The sequence below is a fragment of the Oncorhynchus tshawytscha genome, linkage group LG13 (genome assembly GCF_018296145.1).
Source record: "Oncorhynchus tshawytscha isolate Ot180627B linkage group LG13, Otsh_v2.0, whole genome shotgun sequence".
In the NCBI taxonomy this organism is placed as follows: Eukaryota; Metazoa; Chordata; class Actinopteri; order Salmoniformes; family Salmonidae; genus Oncorhynchus; species Oncorhynchus tshawytscha.
The window spans coordinates 89,599,010-89,620,508 of record NC_056441.1 but is presented as its reverse complement, the minus strand read 5'-3'; the positions used below and the strand labels follow the sequence as shown (position 1 = coordinate 89,620,508).

Sequence of the window (21,499 nt, the reverse complement as noted above, 5' to 3'; positions counted from 1 at the left end):
CCCGATTGGCGGATAGGATCATCTAGACTCTCTAGAGCCTACCCAGCTTACACCTTCATGTAGGAGGATACATATGCAAATAAAAACGACTGGTCATTGGTCAGAATAATCAGATCAGATTGTGATGTCATGCTGTGTGCCATTTTTTTCCTTCTTTCTTATGCTCTACGCTAAAAGGGCATTTCCATAATTTTCCAGTTTCAAAGGGTTATTTCGACCTCAGTGTGGATTTTTTTTTTTAAACTGGAAAATCTAGTTTGACTTCCCCTTTAAATCAAATAAAAAGAAAATTCATATGAAATGTCAGATAAAGTAAAAGAGTTCACAACATCATCTTTAAATGGGGCAGCAGGGTAGCCTGGTGGTTAGAGGCAGGTAGCCTAGTGGTTAGAGTGTTGGACTAGTAACCGAGAGGTTGCAAGTTCAAATCCCCGAACTGACAAGGAACAAATCTGTCGTTCTGCATCTGAACAGGCAGTTAACCCACTGTTCCTAGGCCATCATTGAAAATAAGAATTTGTTCTTAACTGACTTGCCTAGTTAAATAAAGATAAATTAAGCCATCACCTTGTTGAGAGCAACAGGGAAGGCAATTGAATGAAAGCTTCACAAAAAAAAACATTGAAACTGTTAAAACATTTCTAGCCACGGTTGATGTGTTGTGCTGGACCAGTTCAGTTTTACACCACAAAATGGCCCAAAACTGTGGAACCAGCTCACCTGCTTTTACACTATGATTCGACTACTTCAATGTCTCTTTAGGGAAAAAGTAGAATAATAAGTTTCACCATATTAAAACGAGAGTCAACCCAGTTCATGTAACAGGGTCGACCTTAAAATGAGGGAAAGGTTTATTTAGTCTTTCTTAAAATGAATCACTAATAACATTAAATAAATAATGACTGTCAAAGCAACAAAATAACTATTTACAACGATGGTAAAAACTGGGAGAGATGTTGGGGTTAACTGGGTTAAAATCTTCATAGAATTCACAGAGGGTGCACAGCCAAAATGCTGAATGTTGGCACTTCAGCAAGTCTTAAATAATATTTTATTAATTTCCATCTAAATTATTATTATTTTTATTGAACCTTTATTTAATAATTAGGCAAGTCAGTTAAAAACACATTCTTATTTTCAATGACGGCCTACCAGGGAACAGTGGGTTTAACAGCTTTGTTCAGAGGCAGAACGACAGATTTTTTTTTATCTCGTCAGCTCGGGGTTTCAATCTAGCAACCTTTCGGGACCTTTCCCTCCAGCCTCCCCTCAGCCTCTTGGTCTCTGTCTCACCTGTGGAGTCGTGGTTTCCCTGGTTGTTCCCTGGCGGTGCCTGTTGCTGTCCTGGATGGCTGAGGGTCACAACCCCTGACCTCTGACCGGTCTGGCCCTGGAACATAGTCCTGTTCTTGGCTGCAGCAGGCTGCCGGGTGACGGCCCCTAACCCCAGCTGGGGCCCTCTGGGCCTGGGGGAACGGTAGAGCCCTGTCCCCTCCTGGGGAGCCAGCTGTGAAGGTGCTGGAGCCAACTAGACCAGAGACAAACAACTTCAGTTATTATCAGTTCGCTTCATTTCCATTTCGTTCAATTCATTCAATTATATTATATTTAATTCAAGTTTTGTATCAGTCAGAAGAAAGAAAAGGATTTGATTTTCAAGCATGCGAACATTTGGCTTTTACAAATACACACACGACTATACCACACCCTCTCACCTCATGCATGTATCTGTCAGGCAGTTCCCCGTGAAAGCTCTCAGAGTTCATAGAGAGGTTGTGAGGAGGAGGGTGGCTGGGATGTTTGATGCCCAGCGACGTCATGCCGGTACCCGGGGGAAAGTATCCTGCCTTCTGCATCTCCTGCCGGTACTTATCAAATAGTAAATTAGAGGAGCAGAGCACCTGTGAGGCCTTAGAATGGGGCCCTGTCTTATGGGGCTTCCTGTGGGCTGTAGGAGGGCTGGGGTGGGGAGAGGACAGGCGGAGAGGGAGTGTCAAGGCTTCATTTGGGTCAACCTCCGTCCCCTGGGACTTCACCTGGGGGTTCTTACGGACGTACGTGATGATCTTTGGACGGGCGGGTTTGGGTTTGTGAGGAGAGGCCCTCCTAGGGTCCGCAGGTGGCTGAGGGGAGATGGGTTTGGGTGTGTGAGGAGAGGCCCTCCTAGGGTCCGCAGGTGGCTGAGGGGAGATGGGTTTGGGGATGCTGCTGATTACACATACCTTACTAGGTGCTTTGAGGCCACTGGTGGTACCCCTCTGTGGGGAGTCGCTGCGGTCCTGGCTGGAGGCTTGGTTGCTGGCCTTGGCTGGAGAGGTGGAGGAGGGAGGTCTGGAGCTGGCCTTGGCGGGGGAGGAGGGGGCTTGTCTCCTGGGGGACCAGGGAGGGGTGGCGGGGCGGCTGGGGCTCCTGCTTGGGCTACCCCAAGGCTTCCTCCCGTCCAGGCTAGAAGGACTGGAGCTGCGTTCAAACGAGCCCTGCTTCCTCAACGTTCTGTCGAAGGATGCCTCTTTCATCAACGTTCTATCTAAGAAAGGTTCTTTCTTCAAACTTCGATCAAATGAGGCCGACTTCTTTGTGGTATTTTCATACACGGTTGTTTTCTTTATGCTTTGTTCAAACGAAGTCGTTTTCTTCATGCTTTGCCCCAAGGAGCCTTGTTCCTTTGAGGTTTTATCAAAAGAGCCGAGCTTCTTCAAGCTTCTGGTTTCAACAGATTGAATCCCATTTGTGCCTAACTTGGCGGGTGAGTTGGGGTTCATATCAGGGGGAATAACCTTGTGGTCCTCAGCTGCCTTCCCCCCACTACCTCTAGCATCTTGGTGTTCCTCAGCTGCCTTCCTCCCACTACCTCTAGCATCTTGGTGTTCCTTAGCTGCCTTCCCCCCACTACCTCTAGCATCTTGGTGTTCCTCAGCTGCCTTCCCCCACTACCTCTAGCATCTTGGTGTTCCTCAGCTGCCTTCCCCCACTACCTCTAGCATCTTGGTGTTCCTCAGCTGCCTTCCCCCACTGCCTCTAGCATCTTGGTGTTCCTCAGCTGCTTTCCTCCCACTGCCTCTAGCATCTTGGTGTTCCTCAGCTGCTTTCCTCCCACTGACTCTAGCATCTTGGTGTTCCTCAGCTGCCTTCCCCCACTACCTCTAGCATCTTGGTGTTCCTCAACTGCCTTCCCACCACTACCTCTAGCATCTTGGTGTTCCTCAGCTGCCTTCCCCCCACTACCTCTAGCATCTTGGTGTTCATCAGCTGCTTTCCTCCCACTGCCTCTAGCATCTTGGTGTTCCTCAGCTGCCTTCCCCCCACTACCTCTAGCATCTTGGTGTTCCTCAGCTGCCTTCCTCCCACTACCTCTAGCATCTTGGTGTACCTCAGCTGCCTTCCTCCCACTACCTCTAGCATCTTGGTGTTCCTCAACTGCCTTCCTCCCACTACCTCTAGCATCTTGGTGTTCCTCAACTGCCTCCCCTTCACTGCCTCTAACATCCTGGTACCTCTGCTCCAGATTCTGGTTGTGCTTTTCATTGCCCTGATCTTCCTCCATGTTCTGCTGACATTTACAACGACCCACTAGGACGTTGTTACTGACTTGTGCTTCCGGAACGACCACCTCCTCAGACCTAACAGTTGTGTTCTGGTTTAGATCGAGGTCAGCTCGTTGTATTGTGCTTTTAGATGGAGCCTGAGGTTGTTTGGATGGCTGAGAGGCCTTGGACTGGTCTGAGATGGTGGTACAAGACTGGGAGGCCAGGGTGAGATCCTCTAAGATGGTCCCATCTGGTCCTGAGGGTCCAGAGGGGACGTGCCAGGAGTCTGTGGTGGTGGCCTGTGTCCGTCCAGCGGCATCCAGAGCACTGACCAGACTCCCATCCGGACTGAACATAGTGGACAGGCGGGACACCAAGACATGGTTCTCAGAGCTGAACTCTGTCCTCGTCACATACTCCGCCGTCCCTCTGGTTCCTCCAGAGTCCATGGTGGCGGCATCCTGCCCGCCGGAGCCCCGTTGAATAGTCCTCCTCCCTCCTCCCTCTCTACTGTCAGAGACTAGATCCACTACGGAGACAGGCTGGTCCAGGAGGATCTGCCGTGCACCTCCTTTCACTCCTACTCCTACACATACCACCTCCTCCTCTTCCTCTTCTTCTACCAGGTATGCCTCCAGCTCCTGACATTCTAACATCTCAAACTCGGCCAGCTCAGGGTCGTCACACTGAGAGTCTGTCCCCCAGATGACGATCTTGTTCTTCTGCTCCTCTGTGACTGTCTGAGACACCTGTTCAGGTAAAAGGTTGATTCAACATCAGTATATAAATAACATTAAAGACTTTAAAAAAAAGAGATACCATCTATGCGTACTATGTGGACAAGCATCGGGAGTGTAAAACAGTCAAATTAAGAAATAAATAGAATTCAGTGCTCTTGCTAAGAATGATCTTTGGTATGTGGCAGTCTAGCTTATTGGAATTGTGTATCGCTTAGTACTTCTCAGTTCTGTAAGTCACTCAGATGTGTTGTAAATCACTCAGTTCTGTAAGTCACTCAGTTCTGTAAGTCAGTCAAATGTGTAAGTCAATCAGATCTGCGAGTCACTCAGATGTGTAGCGTCATACCACAGTGGTCTGAGACATCAGGGGGGGCAGAGTGTCAACATCTCCTCCTGTACTCTCCCCTCCGCCGTCGCTGCCCCCCTCCCCCATCTGGATCATCTGGTTAGCATTAGCATCCCCATCGGGTATCACCGCTCCCACTCCCCCTCCCCCGGCCTGCTGGTTCTGGTTGTTGCTCTCGACCTCACCAACATGGCTGTTCTGGTTGTTGTTCCTGACCTCACCAACATGCCTGTGGCCAATGGCCGGCTCGCCTTGCTGACCACTCATTATGACCTCACGTCAGTTCTGTTCTGAGTTCCTTCCTTCACTTAGTCACTCTGCCATCCATTAGATAATGCTGTGTACCCACAACTCTCAGAGTCTGGGTCTCTGGGTCTCTCTCTCAGGCCTTATAGCATGAGCCCAGAGCTGGATTCACATCTCTCTCCTGTCCTGTGGGGTCCTAGAGGTTTAGGTATGGGCTGTCTCACTGAGGAGAGGAGGTGGGTCGCATGGCATCGGAGATCCTTAACCTGATAGAAAACAAGACAAACCAATCATGTAGACATATCGTATTAACTACCTCTGTAGAATAATCTCACATCATGGCATGCTACGTATAGGTTTTATGACAAAAGATTGACACTTAAAAAGTTTGCAGAAAATGTCAAGACATTTTGATACAGAGGGGTTTTCTACTTTATAATAACCCCTGTCTCCTGAGTGGCACAGCGGTCTAAGACACTGCATCTCAGTGCAAGTGGCATCCCTGCAGTCACTTTTTCGAATTCAGGCTGCATCACATCCAGGCCATGATTGGGAGTCCCATAGGGCGGTGCACAATTGGCCCGTATTTGGCCGGGGTAGGCCGTCATTGTAAATAAGAATTTGTTCTTAACTGACTTGTAAAAATATATATATATTTTTTAAAACACCCGTGTGACATCTCATCTGTCACCTGGAACGATAAAGGGTTCAATCACCTAATAAAACCAGATGCAAATTATATCACAGCAATACAATGTAGCCTGAACCAGGGATGGCAGCATACTATAGCCATAACTCATATGACATCACTGTCACGGCCATCGTTAGAAGGAGACCAAAGTGCAGCGTGGTGAGCATACATTTCTCTTTTTATTTAAAATGTCACCAACAAAACAAGAAACGAAAAACAACCGTGACGCTTACAGGGCTATAGTGCAACTAACAAAGATAACTACCCACACTGAAAGGAGGGGAAAAAGGGCTGCCTAAGTATGATTCCCAATCAGAGACAACGATAGACAGCTGTCCCTGATTGAGATCCATAACCCGGCCAAAACATAGAAATAAAGAAACATAGAAAACAACACATAGAATGCCCACCCCATATCACACCCTGACCTAACCAAATTGAGAAATAAAACGGATCTCTAAGGTCAGGGCGTGACAATCACTGTCCTGAATAGTGGAGTCTTGACCCTCTCATCTCCCACAGAGTTGTTAGGTAGTGCAAACTGTAAGTGCTTCTATCTTGACTCTAGAGATTTGTTTATGTGTAACTCTGTGTTGTTGTTTTTGTCTCACTGCTTTGCTTTATTTTGGTCCAGGTTGCAGTTGTAAATGAGAACTTGTTCTCAACTGGCCTACCTGGTTAAATAAAAATAAATAAATATGGGACTTACACAGGGACAGTATCTGTTTGTATCCTACAACAGTGACATGTTGTCCACAGGAAGTGAGTAACAACACCCTACAAAGAGATAACCACGGACCTATCCAACATATTGACACCAGAGACGATAAGCAGGAGATTTATAGCACAGGACACAGTATTTACTAGCCTGGTCCCAGATCTGTTTGTGCCGTCTATGAGAATGACCAAAGGTGCTGGCAAGACAGCACAAATAGATCTGGGATCAGGTGTTCACTGCTCAGGGACTAACAATATTCATCCCCCTTTACTCCTACTGTCCTCTGTTTACGGTTCTGGTCATGTCCCCATAAATTCTCAGGTTTTCCAAGAATCCTGGTTGGAGGATTCTGGATTTCCTGAGTTCAGGAATATTTCAACTGGGATTTCTGTAAAAACCTGGGAATTCCCGGGAAAGATTCAAACATTTTTCTACACTATCTCTGTGACAGAGTTACGTCTGTGTTAAAGACAATGTTCTATGGATAGCTGGCCTCTCTCTGGAATTCTCTGTCTGGAAGCCTCTCTCTGCTATATATATATATATATCACTGGTTCTCCCTAGCAACGAAGGAGAACCAGTGATATATAGCAACGAGCATTGCTCCACCTCAGCAAATCCGTGGGAGGACATTCCCTAAGGTGTGTGCGCACTTACACACACACACACACACACACACACACACACACACACACACACACACACACACACACACACACACACACACACACACACACACACACACACACACACACACACACACACACACACACACACACACCAACTGTCAGCAATATTCCAGCCAGCAGCCACCTTCAATGAATAAGCTACAGGAAACTACTGCAGTAACAATGAGTGTAGGGTATGCTAACCTGCTATCTGTACACTGGTTCACAAACACTGATATGCTAACCTGCTATCTGTACACTGGTTCACAAACACTGGTATGCTAACCTGCTATCTGTACACTGGTTCACAAACACTGATATGCTAACCTGCTATCTGTACACTGGTTCACAAACACTGATATGCTAACCTGCTATCTGTACACTGGTTCACAAACACTGATATGCTAACCTGCTATCTGTACACTGGTTCACAAACACTGATATGCTAACCTGCTATCTGTACACTGGTTCACAAACACTGATATGCTAACCTGCTATCTGTACACTGGTTCACTATCACTGATAGCAGTAAGCACATTTTCTGAAGTAAACTGCATATTTTTTAACACACTGATTCATGTCTGAGGATGCTTTGAAAACAACTGTACCTGAAAACAAGGTACCATAAATGACCATGTCACTCTTTTTGATAAAACGGTGCTGCATGGGGAAATATTAGACGGATTCTAAACATCCTGTGAAGAAATGTCTCTGGGGATTTAGACGGATTCTAAACATCCCGTGAAGAAATGTCTCTGGGGATTTAGACGGATTCTAAGCATCCTGTGAAGAAATGTCTCTGGGGATTTAGACGGATTCTAAACATCCTGTGAAGAAATGTCTCTGGGGATTTAGACGGATTCTAAACATCCCGTGAAGAAATGTCTCTGGGGATTTAGACGGATTCTAAGCATCCTGTGAAGAAATGTCTCTGGGGATTTAGACGGATTCAAAAACATCCCGTGAAGAAATGTCTCTGGGGATTTTGACGGATTCTAAAACATCCCGTGAAGAAATGTCTCTGGGGATTTCCCCCCTTCCCCCTCCACTCTCCCTTTACGAGGTCTGCCCTAGTTTTCAAACACTCATCTTATTCTTTCATCTCAAATCATTATTTCAAAAAGAAGATGAAAAATATACCATAGGCATTTAGAGATCTTTCTGATGTTTGAGTGGCAGTACTTATGAAGCACTGTAGCTCTCCCAAGAGAAGACGTGTTTACTAACACAGGACTACATGAACACAAGCCCACACACCTACTCAAATCTGGACACTGAATAGAAACCCTCAGTAACATTTTCAAGAAAACAAACATCTACAAACAAACATTTTCCAAAGGAACCAGATTACACAGATGAATAGTTTGGGCCTTCTTGTCTGTCTGAAGTGATTACTGTTCCCAGGCAGAGAACTAACCTTTCTAATGGTAGGAGCTTCCTAACAATAAGCAAACTACAGAATGTCCAAACATGACATTCACAGGAGTGGACAGGAGAGGAGAAGAGAGGAGAGGAGAGGAGAGGAGAGGAGAGGAGAGGAGAGGGAGAGGAGGGAGAGGAGAGGAGAGGAGAGGAGAGAGAGAGAGGAGAGTTCAAAGCTAACCTCCAGTTACCTGAGGAGCTACAGAACACACAGAGGATTTTAAAAAATGAATAGAGCCCTGTGTAACTGCCTCTTCAAACCCTTATGATCACATTTTCCCAACCAAATTTACTTTGATTTGATCTCAAATGTATTTTTCTGCAGCTAACCCACATATCCCTACACCATCCTCTCTGAAAGAAGTCTCAGTTTGATGTCGTTTTTGATTTGATCCTCCATTTTGTTTTGTTTTTATTTTTGAAAATAATGTTAGCTCTCTTTTTATTTTAAATCTTTCATTTCCAGTAGCTGTCCTTTATCATCTTACCGTAACGCTCCTGAGTTTAATTCCCATCAATAATACTCATTTTTCTCCTATCATTCGTCAGTGCTGAACTAAATGGTATTGATAAGGCAATAACTATCACAAGGTACAAACTACCACTTAAGAGAGAGATCCTTTATGTTCAATAGAAAAGTATTGCGACACATTGACCTTTTTCCACATTTTGTTACGTTACAGCCTTATTCTAAAATGGACAAAATATATATATATATATAATCCTCATCAATCTTAACGCAATACTCCATAATGACAAAGTGACAATTTTTGCAAATGTATTAAAATAAAAAAATAAAAAATACCTTATTTACATAAGTATTCAGATCCTTTGCTATAACAATGCTACCTTATATAATGTTACTTACCCTACATTATTCATCTCATATGCATACGTATATACTGTACTCTATATCATTGACTGCATCCTTATGTAATACATGTATCACTAGCCACTTTAACTATGCCACTTTGTTTACATACTCATCTCATATGTATATACTGTACTCGATATCATCTACTGTATCTTGCCTATGCTGCTCTGTACCATCACTCATTCATATATCTTTATGTACATATTCTTTATCCCCTTACACTGTGTATAAGACAGTAGTTTTGGAATTGTTAGTTAGATTACTTGTTGGTTATTACTGCATTACTAGAAGCACAAGCATTTCGCTACACTCGCATTAACATCTGCTAACCATGTGTATGTGACAAATAAAATTTGATTTGATTTGATTTGAGACTTGAAATTGAGCTCAGATGCATCCTGTTTCCATTGATCATCCTTGAGATGTTTATCTGTAGTAAATTCAATTGATTGTGTTTTCGGACCTTGCCTTGGTCGTATTCTCGCGGGGCAGAAATCTCAGAGACCAGTTGGTACACTCTGATTTACCACCCCAAGATATTCCTGAACAACGTCTATTTGCGCCCCTACTGGATGGAAAGTACAAGTTTAATAGCTGTGCTCAATGCAATGGCACTTATAAATGTAGATCCTTCAAACACCCACAAACAGGGAAATCGATCCCAATCAAAGGTGTTATTACGTGCTCCACTAAGGCAGTTATTTATCTTATAACTTGTCCTTGTGGTAAAAAATGATGTGGGTAAAACAAAGCACAAATTAAAAGTACGTATCTCAGAACATCGTAGCACCATTAGGTGTAAAAACTTTACTTATCCAGTTGCGGCCCACTTCTTGGAGGCAGGCCACTCGATTTCGTCTCTGCGTTATATTGGCATCGAACATGTCACCCTCCCTAGGAGAGGGGGTGACCTTGATAATTTATTGTTAAAACGAGAGGCTGCCTGGATCTTTAATTTAAAGACCCTTGCTCCCTTCGATCTCAACGTAGACTTTGATCTGAAGCCATTCTTGTGATTATTGTGACTTTGCCATTGTAATTGTTTGTCAGCTTGTGTAGTCTAAAATGAATCAATGACCTGTATGCTATCCATTTGTTGTTTGTATGCTGTTCTTTGTATGCCATTTTAATATTTGAAAATTAACCAATGATATTAGGCCACTCTTGGCCATGATTACAGACACCTGTGTATTTTGACACTCTATAAACGAGTCATCCTGCAGTGTTTGTGATTATACCCTGATGAAGACAGCTTGGCTGTCGAAACATTGGTAATTAAATTATTGCATCTGAGCTCCTAGAGTGTGCGTCTCTCTTTTATTTTCAAGTTTTCTACTCCGCTAGCCAGCACCTCTAGCCAACACCTCTAGCCAGCACCTCTAGCCAGCACCTCTAGCCAGCACCGCTAGCCAACACCTCTAGCCAGCACCTCTAGCCAGCACCGCTAGCCAGCACTGCTAGCCAGCACCTCTAGCCAGCACCTCTAGCCAGCACCTCTAGCCAGCACCGCTAGCCAACACCTCTAGCCAGCACCTCTAGCCAGCACCTCTAGCCAGCACCGCTAGCCAGCACCTCTAGCCAGCACCTCTAGCCAGCACCGCTAGCCAGCACCGCTAGCCAGCACCTCTAGCCAGCACCGCTAGCCAGCACCTCTAGCCAGCACCGCTAGCCAGCACCTCTAGCCAGCACCTCTAGCCAGCACCGCTAGCCAGCACCTCTAGCCAGCACCGCTAGCCAGCACCTCTAGCCAGCACCTCTAGCCAGCACCGCTAGCCAGCACCTCTAGCCAGCACCTCTAGCCAGCACCTCTAGCCAGCACCGCTAGCCAGCACCTCTAGCCAGCACCGCTAGCCAGCACCTCTAGCCAGCACCGCTAGCCAGCACCTCTAGCCAGCACCACTAGCCAGCACCTCTAGCCAGCACCTCTAGCCAGCACCTCTAGCCAGCACCTCTAGCCAGCACCTCTAGCCAGCACCGCTAGCCAGCACCTCTAGCCAGCACCGCTAGCCAGCACCTCGTCTAAATAGGTGTGCGTTTCTTTTTCTTCTAGAAATTCAATATGATTGGACATGACTTGGAAAGGCACACACCTGTCTATATAAGGTCCCACAGTTGACAGAGCATGTCAGAGCAAAAACCAAGCCATGAGGTCGAAGGAATTGTCCCCAGAGCTCCGAGACAGGATTGTGTCGAGGCCCAGATCTGGGGAAGGGTACCAAAACATTTCTGCAGCATTGAAGTTCCCCAAGAACACAGTGGCCTCCATCATTCTTAAATGGAAGAAGTTTGGAACCACCAAGACTCTTCCTATAACTGGCCACCCGGCCAAACTGAGCAATCGGGGGAGAAGGACCTTGGTCAGAGAGGTGACCAAAAACCCGATGGTCACTCTGACAAAGCGCCAGAGTTCCTCTGTGGAGATGGGAGAACCTTCCAGAAGGACAACCATCTCTGCAGCACTCCACCAATCAGGCCTTTATGGTAGAGTTGCCAGACAGAAGCCACTCCTCAGTAAAAGGCACGACAGCCCGCTTGGAGTTCGCCAAAATGCACATAAAGGACTCAGACCATGAGAAAGAAGATTCTCTGGTCTGATGAACCCTTTGGCCTGAATGCTAAGCGTCACGTCTGGAGGAAACCTGGCACCATCCCTACAGTGAAGCATGGTGGTGGCAGCATCGTGCTGTGGGGATGTTTTTCAGCGGCATGGACTGGGAGACTAGTCAGGATCGAGGGAAAGATGAACGGACTAAAGTACAGAGAGATCCTTGATGAAAACCTACTCCGGAGTGCTCAGGACCTATGACTGGGGTGAAGGTTCACCTTCCAACAGGACAACAACCCTAAGCACACAGCCAAGACAAAGAAAGTGTGGCCTCGGGACAAATCTCTGAATGTCTTCAAGTGGCCCAGCCAGAGCCCAGACTTGAACCGGATCGAATTGCTGCGGAGAGACCTGAAAATAGCTGTGCAGGGACGCTCTCTATCCAACCCGACTGTGGAGATGGGAGAACCTTCCAGAAGGACAACCATTTCAACAGCACTCCACCAATCAGGCCTGACAGAGCTTGAGAGGATCTGCAGAGAAGAATGGGAGTGTCCTGATCAGGTTACAGGAGACCACAGCCCTACAGATTATCTCTCAACCCTAATAGAGGAGGAGAGATATAGGTTGTCTGAAGATGTGGGGGTTTTATGACCCCTCGCGCACATGGTAAATCTTAGGCCACAGACAAATTCCTTTGTCCTGTTACTATGGAGAACCAGCCTCAGAACATTAAATATGAAATAAAGGCACTTTGGGACAATGGTTTCCGTTAGCCACAATGGTGGTCATGACGATAGATGGAATATGAAAATGTATGTCATTTTTGTTTTGTTATTATTATTAAAGGTTAATAGATGACGTTATTATTATTACGAAAACATTGTAACGTGAAGAGTTTTCCTAGTATATGTTTGATGTTTACACATTGTACATTGTATGGAAAATGTCCAAATCAAAGACAATGTTTTGGTAAAGATGAAATGTGTAGTTAGTTATCTAAAATTGGATTTGAGTCAAATCTAGAGCTTGCCCATAACTTGGTAGGCCCAGAGAATTGCCCTAAAGGCGGTTACGCCCACTTCTGACCCGAGGGTATAAAACCTGTGTAACGGCAGATTTCCTCCTCTTCGTCTGAAGAGGAGTAAGGATCGGACCAAGATGCGGCGTGGTAAGTGTTCATGACGTTTTTAATAAGAAAAGCACTGAACATTATGAAATACAAAAACAATAAACAAATACGTGAAATAACCAAACCGAAACAGTACCGTGTGGCGACAAACACAGACACGGAAACAAACACCCACAAACCAACAGTGAAACCCAGGCTACCTAAATATGGTTCTCAATCAGGGACAACGATAAACAGCTGTCTCTGATTGAGAACCATATCAGGCCAAACACAGAAATAGAAAAAACATAGAAACACAAACATAGACTGCCCACCCCAACTCACTGACCATACTAAATAAAAACAAAACAAAGGAAATAAAGGTCAGAACGTGACAACCTGTGAGTGAAGAATGAACAGATAAGACTACGTGACCCAAGCTGCAGCCGTGGTCTAAAAAGTCAACAAACCCAAAACGCAACACAAGTTTGAAGACAAAGAAATATTTTTCTACCCAAGCTACGGATGAGTAGCTGTGTCTCAGCGGGTGAATTCAAGTCCAACCACCTTGCCTCCCCATCGAATCGTGGTATCTACACTGTTTCATTCCTACGCTGTGAGCTCTGAGCTACAGAGCTGTCTGTCCTCAGAAGAGCCTTTCCAGAGCAAGGGCGAGGAATCAGACCACTAAGCCAAAAGGAAACTGACATCATGAGGACGACCAGAGAGTTGCGCCGGAGAAGTGTGTCATTGAACAGCCTGAACGGTCCACGCGGAGAACCCACAGAGACCTTCCCCACGTAATTATATTCTGACCCATAAGAGCAGCAGTTTGGTGCAAGGCTAGGGTTAGAATAAGCATAGCCGACAAATGCACCCAAATGTATATTTCTCTCGTGTACTTTCTCTTTTACTCTCTCTTTTAAATCCCCATTGTGGGTAACACGTGCCATAGTGTGTTGGTCCGTTATACTAAGTTCTAATCAATAGCCTATAATGTGTTTTTGTGTATGTGGATCTTTAATCATCATTTCAGCTTTCTAGTAAATAAATACTCAACTAAGATTGGTGTGGTCCGAACTCATTGGTGAGACCCGGCTCCGAACTCATTGGTGAGACCCGGGTCCGAACTCATTGGTGAGACCCGGGTCCGAACTCATTGGTGAGACCCGGGTCCAAACTGGGTCCGAACTCATTGGTGAGACCCGGGTCCGAACTCATTGGTGAGACCCGGCTCCGAACTCATTGGTGAGACCCGGCTCCGAACTCATTGGTGAGACCCGGCTCCGAACTCATTGGTGAGGCCCGGGTCCGTGCAGATTCCCAGATTATGCGACGTTCAGAACGAGACTGTAGAGGTAACTGATTAATTAGCGGCTGTTGTAAAATCAATATTCTGAGTTAATTGAGTTAATTTGGGAAATAGAAACTCAATAAAACTAGATTTCCCATGGTGCCCCAGGTTAATGAGTTAATAATTGCTTGATTCAGTTAATCACGCAATTAGAAACCTTTAATCATTCGATGAGCAACAGTCGTCACATTAACTAATACAACGTCACGGCAGGAGAAACTCCTCAAATAAATGTGTATTTGTACTGAGTAAAGCGACTGAATACTTATAGTCCAAATCGTGAAGCTTTGGGCTATGTGCCCTGAACAAAGACAAAGTTAACTTCCCACAAAACAGGCTGGTAACTCTAATGAACGTATACTCTGCAGCAGAGGTAGCTCTGGGTCTTCCTTTCCTGTGGTGGTCCTCATGAGAGCCAGTTTCATCATAGCGCGTTATGGTTTTTTTCTGTATACCACCCCTACCTTGTCACAACACAACTGATTGGCTCAAACGCATTAAGAAGGAAAGAAATTCCACAAATGAACTTTTAACATGGCACACCTGTTAATTGCAATGCACTCCAGGTGCTCTACCTCATGAAGCTGGTTGAGAGAATGCCAAGAGTGTGCAAAGCTGTCATCAAGGCAACAGGTGGCTACTTTGAAGAATCTCAAATATAAAATATATTTTGATTTGTATAACACTTTTTTTGGTTACTAACATGATTCCATATGTGTTATTTCATAGGGTTGATGAGTAGGTGTGTCCAAACTTTTGACCAGTACTGTATGTTTCCCATGCCAATAAAGTCCCTTGAATTGAATTGAGAGAGACGACATTTTGTGCAACACTGCCCACAGAATGAGGTGGAAACTGAGCTGTACTTCCTAACTTCCTGCCAAATGTATGACCATATTAGAGACACATGTTTCCCTCAGATTACACACAGACCCACAAAGAATTTGAAAACAAAGCCAGATTCTGATAACCTCCCATATCTACTGGGTGAAATACCACAGTGTTCCACCACAGCAGCAAGATTTGTGACCTGATGCCACAAGAAAAGGGCAACCAGTGAAGAACAAACACCATTGTAAATACAACCCATATTTATGTTTATTTATTTTCCCTTTTGTACTTTAACTATTTGCACATCATTACAAAATTGTATATAGACATAATATGACATTTGAAATGTCTTTATTCTTTAGGAACTTTTGTGAGTGTAATGTTTACTGTTCATTTTTTGATGTTTATTTCACTTTTGTTCATTATCCAGTTTACTTGCTTTGGTAATGTAAACATGTGTTTCCCATGCAAATAACTGTTTTGATAACAGACTGCCACTTAAATTGAAATTGAGAGAGAGAGACAGAGAGAAGAGAGAGAGAAGAGGAGAGAGAGGGTGAGAAGAGAGAGAGAGAGAGAGAGAGAGGGAGAGAGAGAGAAAGAGAGAGAGAGAGGAGAAGAGAGAATAGAGAGAGAGAGAGAAGAGAGAGAAGAGAGAATAGAGAGAGAGAGAGAGAGAGAGAGAGAGAGAGAGAGAGAGAAGAGAGAAGAGAGAGAAGAGAGAATAGAGAGAGAGAGAGAGAGAGAGAGAGAGAGAGAGAGAGAGAGAGAGAGAGAGAGAGAGAGAGAGAGAGAGAGAGAGAGAGAGAGAGAGGAGAGAGAGAGAGGAGAGGAGAGAGAGAGAAGAGAGAAGAGAGAGATGGTTCTCCCTTGTGTTGTGCTTAGAGCAGAACAGGTGTTTAATAACGACATAATAACAGCATGCTTTACCTCAGGTACAGCCAGTCCTGTTCCTTCTCCATAGCAACAAACTGTCTCATATTCACTCTGTGGGATTGACTGCTGAGACAGACAGCAGACTTAGAGTCTGTCACACCAATTCCACAATGCCGAATGTCTCTCTGTACGTGGTCCACTTGGGCCGTAACAGATTGATAGACTGCTGAGACAGAGGGAGAGACTACTGAGGAGTGTTACTGTGGAGGAGGAGCCTGTTAGTGTGACTATGGAGGAGGAGCCTGTTAGTGTGACTATGGAGGAGGAGCCTGTCAGTGTGACTATGGAGGATATGGGAGAACATCCAGACCTGAAAGGCCACAAAATCCTACTGACTGTCTGAATAACAGACTGATTCAAATCCTACTGACTGTCTGGATAACAGACTGATCCAAATCCTACTGACTGTCTGGATAACAGACTGACCAGAATCCTATTGACTGTCTTGCTGATAGACTGACCAGAATCCTATATCATATCATAATGGCGTGTGACTAACAGCTGATGAGCAGCATGCCACAAACATGTGACATTGACTGTCACAGTCAATGAAATTCAGTTCAGGCTACTAACAATAAACAACATGAATCTAACCACAAATCATCTAGACTTCAGACCAGGCACAAATCGTCTAGACTTTAGACCAGGAACAAATCATCTAGACTTTAGACCAGGCACAAATCATCTAGACTTCAGACCAGGCACAAATCATCTAGACTTCAGACCAGGCACAAATCGTCTAGACTTCAGACCAGGCACAAATCATCTAGACTTTAGACCAGGAACAAATCATCTAGACTTTAGACCAGGCACAAATCATCTAGACTTTAGACCAGGCACAAATCATCTAGACTTCAGACCAGGCACAAATCATCTAGACTTCAGACCAGGCACAAATCATCTAGACTTCAGACCAGGCACAAATCATCTAGACTTTAGACCAGGCACAAATCGTCTAGACTTTAGACCAGGCACAAATCATCTAGACTTTAGACCAGGCACAAATCGTCTAGACTTTAGACCAGGCACAAATCGTCTAGACTTTAGACCAGGCACAAATCATCTAGACTTTAGACCAGGCACAAATCGTCTAGACTTTAGACCAGGCACAAATCATCTAGACTTTAGACCAGGCACAAATCGTCTAGACTTTAGACCAGGCACAAATCATCTAGACTTTAGACCAGGCACAAATCATCTAGACTTTAGACCAGGCACAAATCATCTAGACTTCAGACCAGGCACAAATCATCTAGACTTTAGACCAGGCACAAATCGTCTAGACTTTAGACCAGGCACAAATCATCTAGACTTTAGACCAGGCACAAATCGTTTTTAGACCAGGCACAAATCGTTTAGACTTTAGACCAGGCACAAATCATCTAGACTTTAGACCAGGCACAAATCGTCTAGACTTTAGACCAGGCACAAATTATCTAGACTTTAGACCAGGCACAAATCATCTAGACTTTAGACCAGGCACAAATCGTCTAGACTTTAGACCAGGCACAAATCGTCTAGACTTTAGACCAGGCACAAATCATCTAGACTTTAGACCAGGCACAAATCGTCTAGACTTTAGACCAGGCACAAATTATCTAGAGTTCAGACCAGGCACAAGAAGTCCTGTATAAAGCCTTGTTATCGTTAAGTAAATTAATTGTGTTACCTTTTGATCTATTTCATTTTTTAAGTTGAGTTTATTTAGTAAATATTTTATTAACTATATTTCTTGTTATGCATTGTTGGTTAGGGGCTCGTAAGTAAGCATTTCGCGGTAAGATGTACACCTGTTGTATTTGGCGCACGTGACAAATAAAGTTTCATTTGAATTGATTGATGCACCTGACATACAGTAGTCCATGAGCAGTAGTCCATGAGCAGTAGTCCATGAGGCGGAAACATCGGCACAAAATGGCCAATTGATACTACCCGGATGTGGGGGTTTTTAACACCTGATTTAAAGCACCATCTTCTCTCTATGTATGATGAGGCAACCAGTGACTCTAGTGACGCTGCTATGTTCCCCTGAGTTCAGTTCCAGCTCATTCCACATTCACAGCTCTCCAACTGACCTACTTAAAGAGAGGAGAGGGCTGGCTGGTGCCTGTTATAACGGTACTGTGCTCAGTTGTTCAGCAGACCTTGAACAGAGACTACTGGCAACTTGCTCGGCCCACCTGACAATGAATTTCCTGTTTGAGGGATCCACTTAAAGCTCCCTGGATTGTTTGTTTTCACTTGACTCCTGCCACTCTGTCATACTGTTGTTTGTGCCTGTCGTTGTTTTCATCCCGTTAACTTTACAAGCTCGAAAATGATTCCTATGACCTGTCAAACACACTCCGGTAATGGTTGAAATGGGCTCGATGGAATACACTGTCTTTCCGTTGAATCTATGAAAACTAAACTCTTAAGGATAGAACCCCTTTTTTTCAAATTTAATTTCCGGCTAAAATGACATACTCAAGTCTAACTTCCTGTAGCTCAGGACCTGAAGCAAGGATATGCATATTCTTGGTACCATTTGAAAGCAAACACTTTGACATTTGTGGAAATGTGAAATGAATGTAGGAGAATATAACAGAATAGATCTGGTAGATCTGTGGTTCTTTTATTTTGTTTTTGTACCATCATCTTTGAAATGCAAGAGAAAGGCCATAATGTATTATTCCAGTTTAGGCACAATTTCGATTTTGGCCACTAGATGGCAGCTGTTTATGTGCAAAGTTTTAGACTGATCCAATGAACCATTGCATTTCTGTTCAACATGTTGTATCAAGACTGCCCAAATGTGCCTAATTGGTTTACTAATGAACTTTCAAGTTCATAATTGTGCACTCTCCTCAAACAATAGCATGGTATTCTTTCACTGTAATAGCTACTGTAATTTGGACAGTGCAGTTAGATTAACAAGAATTTAAGCTTTGCCAATATCAGATATGTCTATGTCCTGGGAAATGTTCTTGTTACTTACAACCTCATGCTAATCACATTAGCGCACGTTAAAGGGGGGACACACCGATCCTGTAGAGGTTATTAAAGCTTCATCTGGGAATGAATGCAATATCTCATCATTTACAAGAAAGATAACTTTATTTTGATGCGTGATTTTTTTTTTTTTTTTTGTAGAAAAAAACAACGAATTTAATAGAGTTGAAATGTTTACAAATTAGATAAGATTCATTTATTTGTATTTATTTTATTTTATTTAACCTTTATTTAACTATGAGCTGAAATGAAAGCAACTTCCGAAAAAATGAACATTCACATTATGGTGATATTATGTCTGATCTGGGAAACAATGTAAAGTATGTTTAGAGGAGTAATCTAGAGACAAACCTGAAGATTGTTCATCTGAGGGTATCCTGCTAATAACACACTTGAATTATAGAAGAGAGCGTGACCACAACAGTAATTAATGAGGCAGTCTAAACAGAGCAGGTGAGTGCAGGCAGGGTAGACAGAGCAGGTGACTACAGGCAGGGTAAACAGAGCAGGTGACTATAGGCAGGGTAAACAGAGCAGGTGACTATAGGCAGGGTAGACAGAGCAGGTGACTATAGGCAGGGTAAACAGAGCAGGTGACTATAGGCAGGGTAAACAGAGCAGGTGACTATAGGCAGGGTAAACAGAGCAGGTGACTACAGGCAGGGTAAACAGAGCAGGTGACTACAGGCAGGGTAAACAGAGCAGGTGACTACAGGCAGGGTAAACAGAGCAGGTGACTATAGGCAGGGTAAACAGAGCAGGTGACTATAGGCAGGGTAAACAGAGCAGGTGACTATAGGCAGGGTAAACAGAGCAGGTGACTATAGGCAGGGTAAACAGAGCAGGTGACTACAGGCAGGGTAAACAGAGCAGGTGACTGCAGGCAGGGTAAACAGAGCAGGTGACTACAGGCAGGGTAAACAGAGCAGGTGACTACAGGCAGGGTAAACAGAGCAGGTGACTATAGGCAGGGTAAACAGAGCAGGTGACTATAGGCAGGGTAAACAGAGCAGGTGACTATAGGCAGGGTAAACAGAGCAGGTGACTATAGGCAGGGTAAACAGAGCAGGTGACTACAGGCAGGGTAAACAGAGCAGGTGACTATAGGCAGGGTAAACAGAGCAGGTGACTATAGGCAGGGTAAACAGAGCAGGTGACTATAGGCAGGGTAAACAGAGCAGGTGACTATAGGCAGGGTAAACAGAGCAGGTGACTACAGGCAGGGTAAACAGAGCAGGTGACTATAGGCAGGGTAAACAGAGCAGGTGACTATAGGCAGGGTAAACAGAGCAGGTGACTACAGGCAGGGTAAACAGAGCAGGTGACTATAGGCAGGGTAAACAGAGCAGGTGACTATAGGCAGGGTAAACAGAGCAGGTGACTATAGGCAGGGTAAACAGAGCAGGTGACTACAGGCAGGGTAAACAGAGCAGGTGACTATAGGCAGGGTAAACAGAGCAGGTGACTATAGGCAGGGTAAACAGAGCAGGTGAGTGCAGGCAGGGTAAACAGAGCAGGTGACTGCAGGCAGGGTAAACAGAGCAGGTGACTATAGGCAGGGTAAACAGAGCAGGTGACTATAGGCAGGGTAAACAGAGCAGGTGACTATAGGCAGGGTAAACAGAGCAGGTGACTATAGGCAGGGTAAACAGAGCAGGTGACTACAGGCAGGGTAAACAGAGCAGGTGACTACAGGCAGGGTAAACAGAGCAGGTGACTATAGGCAGGGTAAACAGAGCAGGTGACTATAGGCAGGGTAGACAGAGCAGGTGACTATAGGCAGGGTAAACAGAGCAGGTGACTATAGGCAGGGTAAACAGAGCAGGTGACTGAAGGCAGGGTAAACAGAGCAGGTGACTGAAGGCAGGGTAACAGAGCAGGTGACTACAGGCAGGGTAAACAGAGCAGGTGACTATAGGCAGGGTAAACAGAGCAGGTGACTATAGGCAGGGTAAACAGAGCAGGTGACTATAGGTAGGGTAAACAGAGCAGGTGAGTGAAGGCAGGGTAAACAGAGCAGGTGAGTGAAGGTAGGGTAAACAGAGCAGGTGAGTGAAGGTAGGGTGACAGAGCAGGTGAGTACAGGCAGGGTAGACAGAGCAGGTGGGGTAGACAGGTACATGTAGGCAGGGTAGACAGAGCAGGTGAGTGAAGGTAGGGTTGACAGAGCAGGTGAGTGAAGGCAGGGTAGACAGAGCAGGTGAGTGCAGGTAGGGTAGACAGAGCAGGTGAGTGCAGGTAGGGTAGACAGAGCAGGCAGGGTAGATAGAGCAGGTGAGTGCAGGCAGGGTGGATAGAGCAGGTGAGTGCAGGCAGGGTAGACAGAGCAGGTGGGTGCAGGCAGGTGAGTGCAGGTAGGGTAGACAGAGCAGGTGAGTGCAGGCAGGGTAGACAGAGCAGGTGAGTGCAGGCAGGGTAGACAGAGCAGGTGAGTGCAGGCAGGGACAGTAGAGGGTAGACAGAGCAGGTGAGTGCAGGCAGGGTAGACAGAGCAGGTAG

The 21,499-nt window shown here is 45.0% G+C and overlaps 1 protein-coding gene across 1 annotated transcript in view; it reads right to left on the bottom strand.

Annotated features, from left to right (window-relative positions):
• Positions 1-2,408: 2,408 nt before the first annotated feature.
• LOC112266219 (protein piccolo) overlaps positions 2,409-21,499 on the bottom strand; it is a 42,698-nt gene continuing 23,607 nt past the window's right edge. The window contains exons 2-3 of the mRNA XM_042296509.1: positions 4,614-5,125; positions 2,409-4,276 (exon numbers count right to left, since the gene is read on the bottom strand). Of these exons, the coding sequence (XP_042152443.1) occupies positions 2,996-4,276; positions 4,614-4,880 (1,548 nt within the window). The 5' untranslated portion in view covers positions 4,881-5,125 and the 3' untranslated portion in view covers positions 2,409-2,995. The remainder of the gene's footprint in view (positions 4,277-4,613; positions 5,126-21,499) is intronic.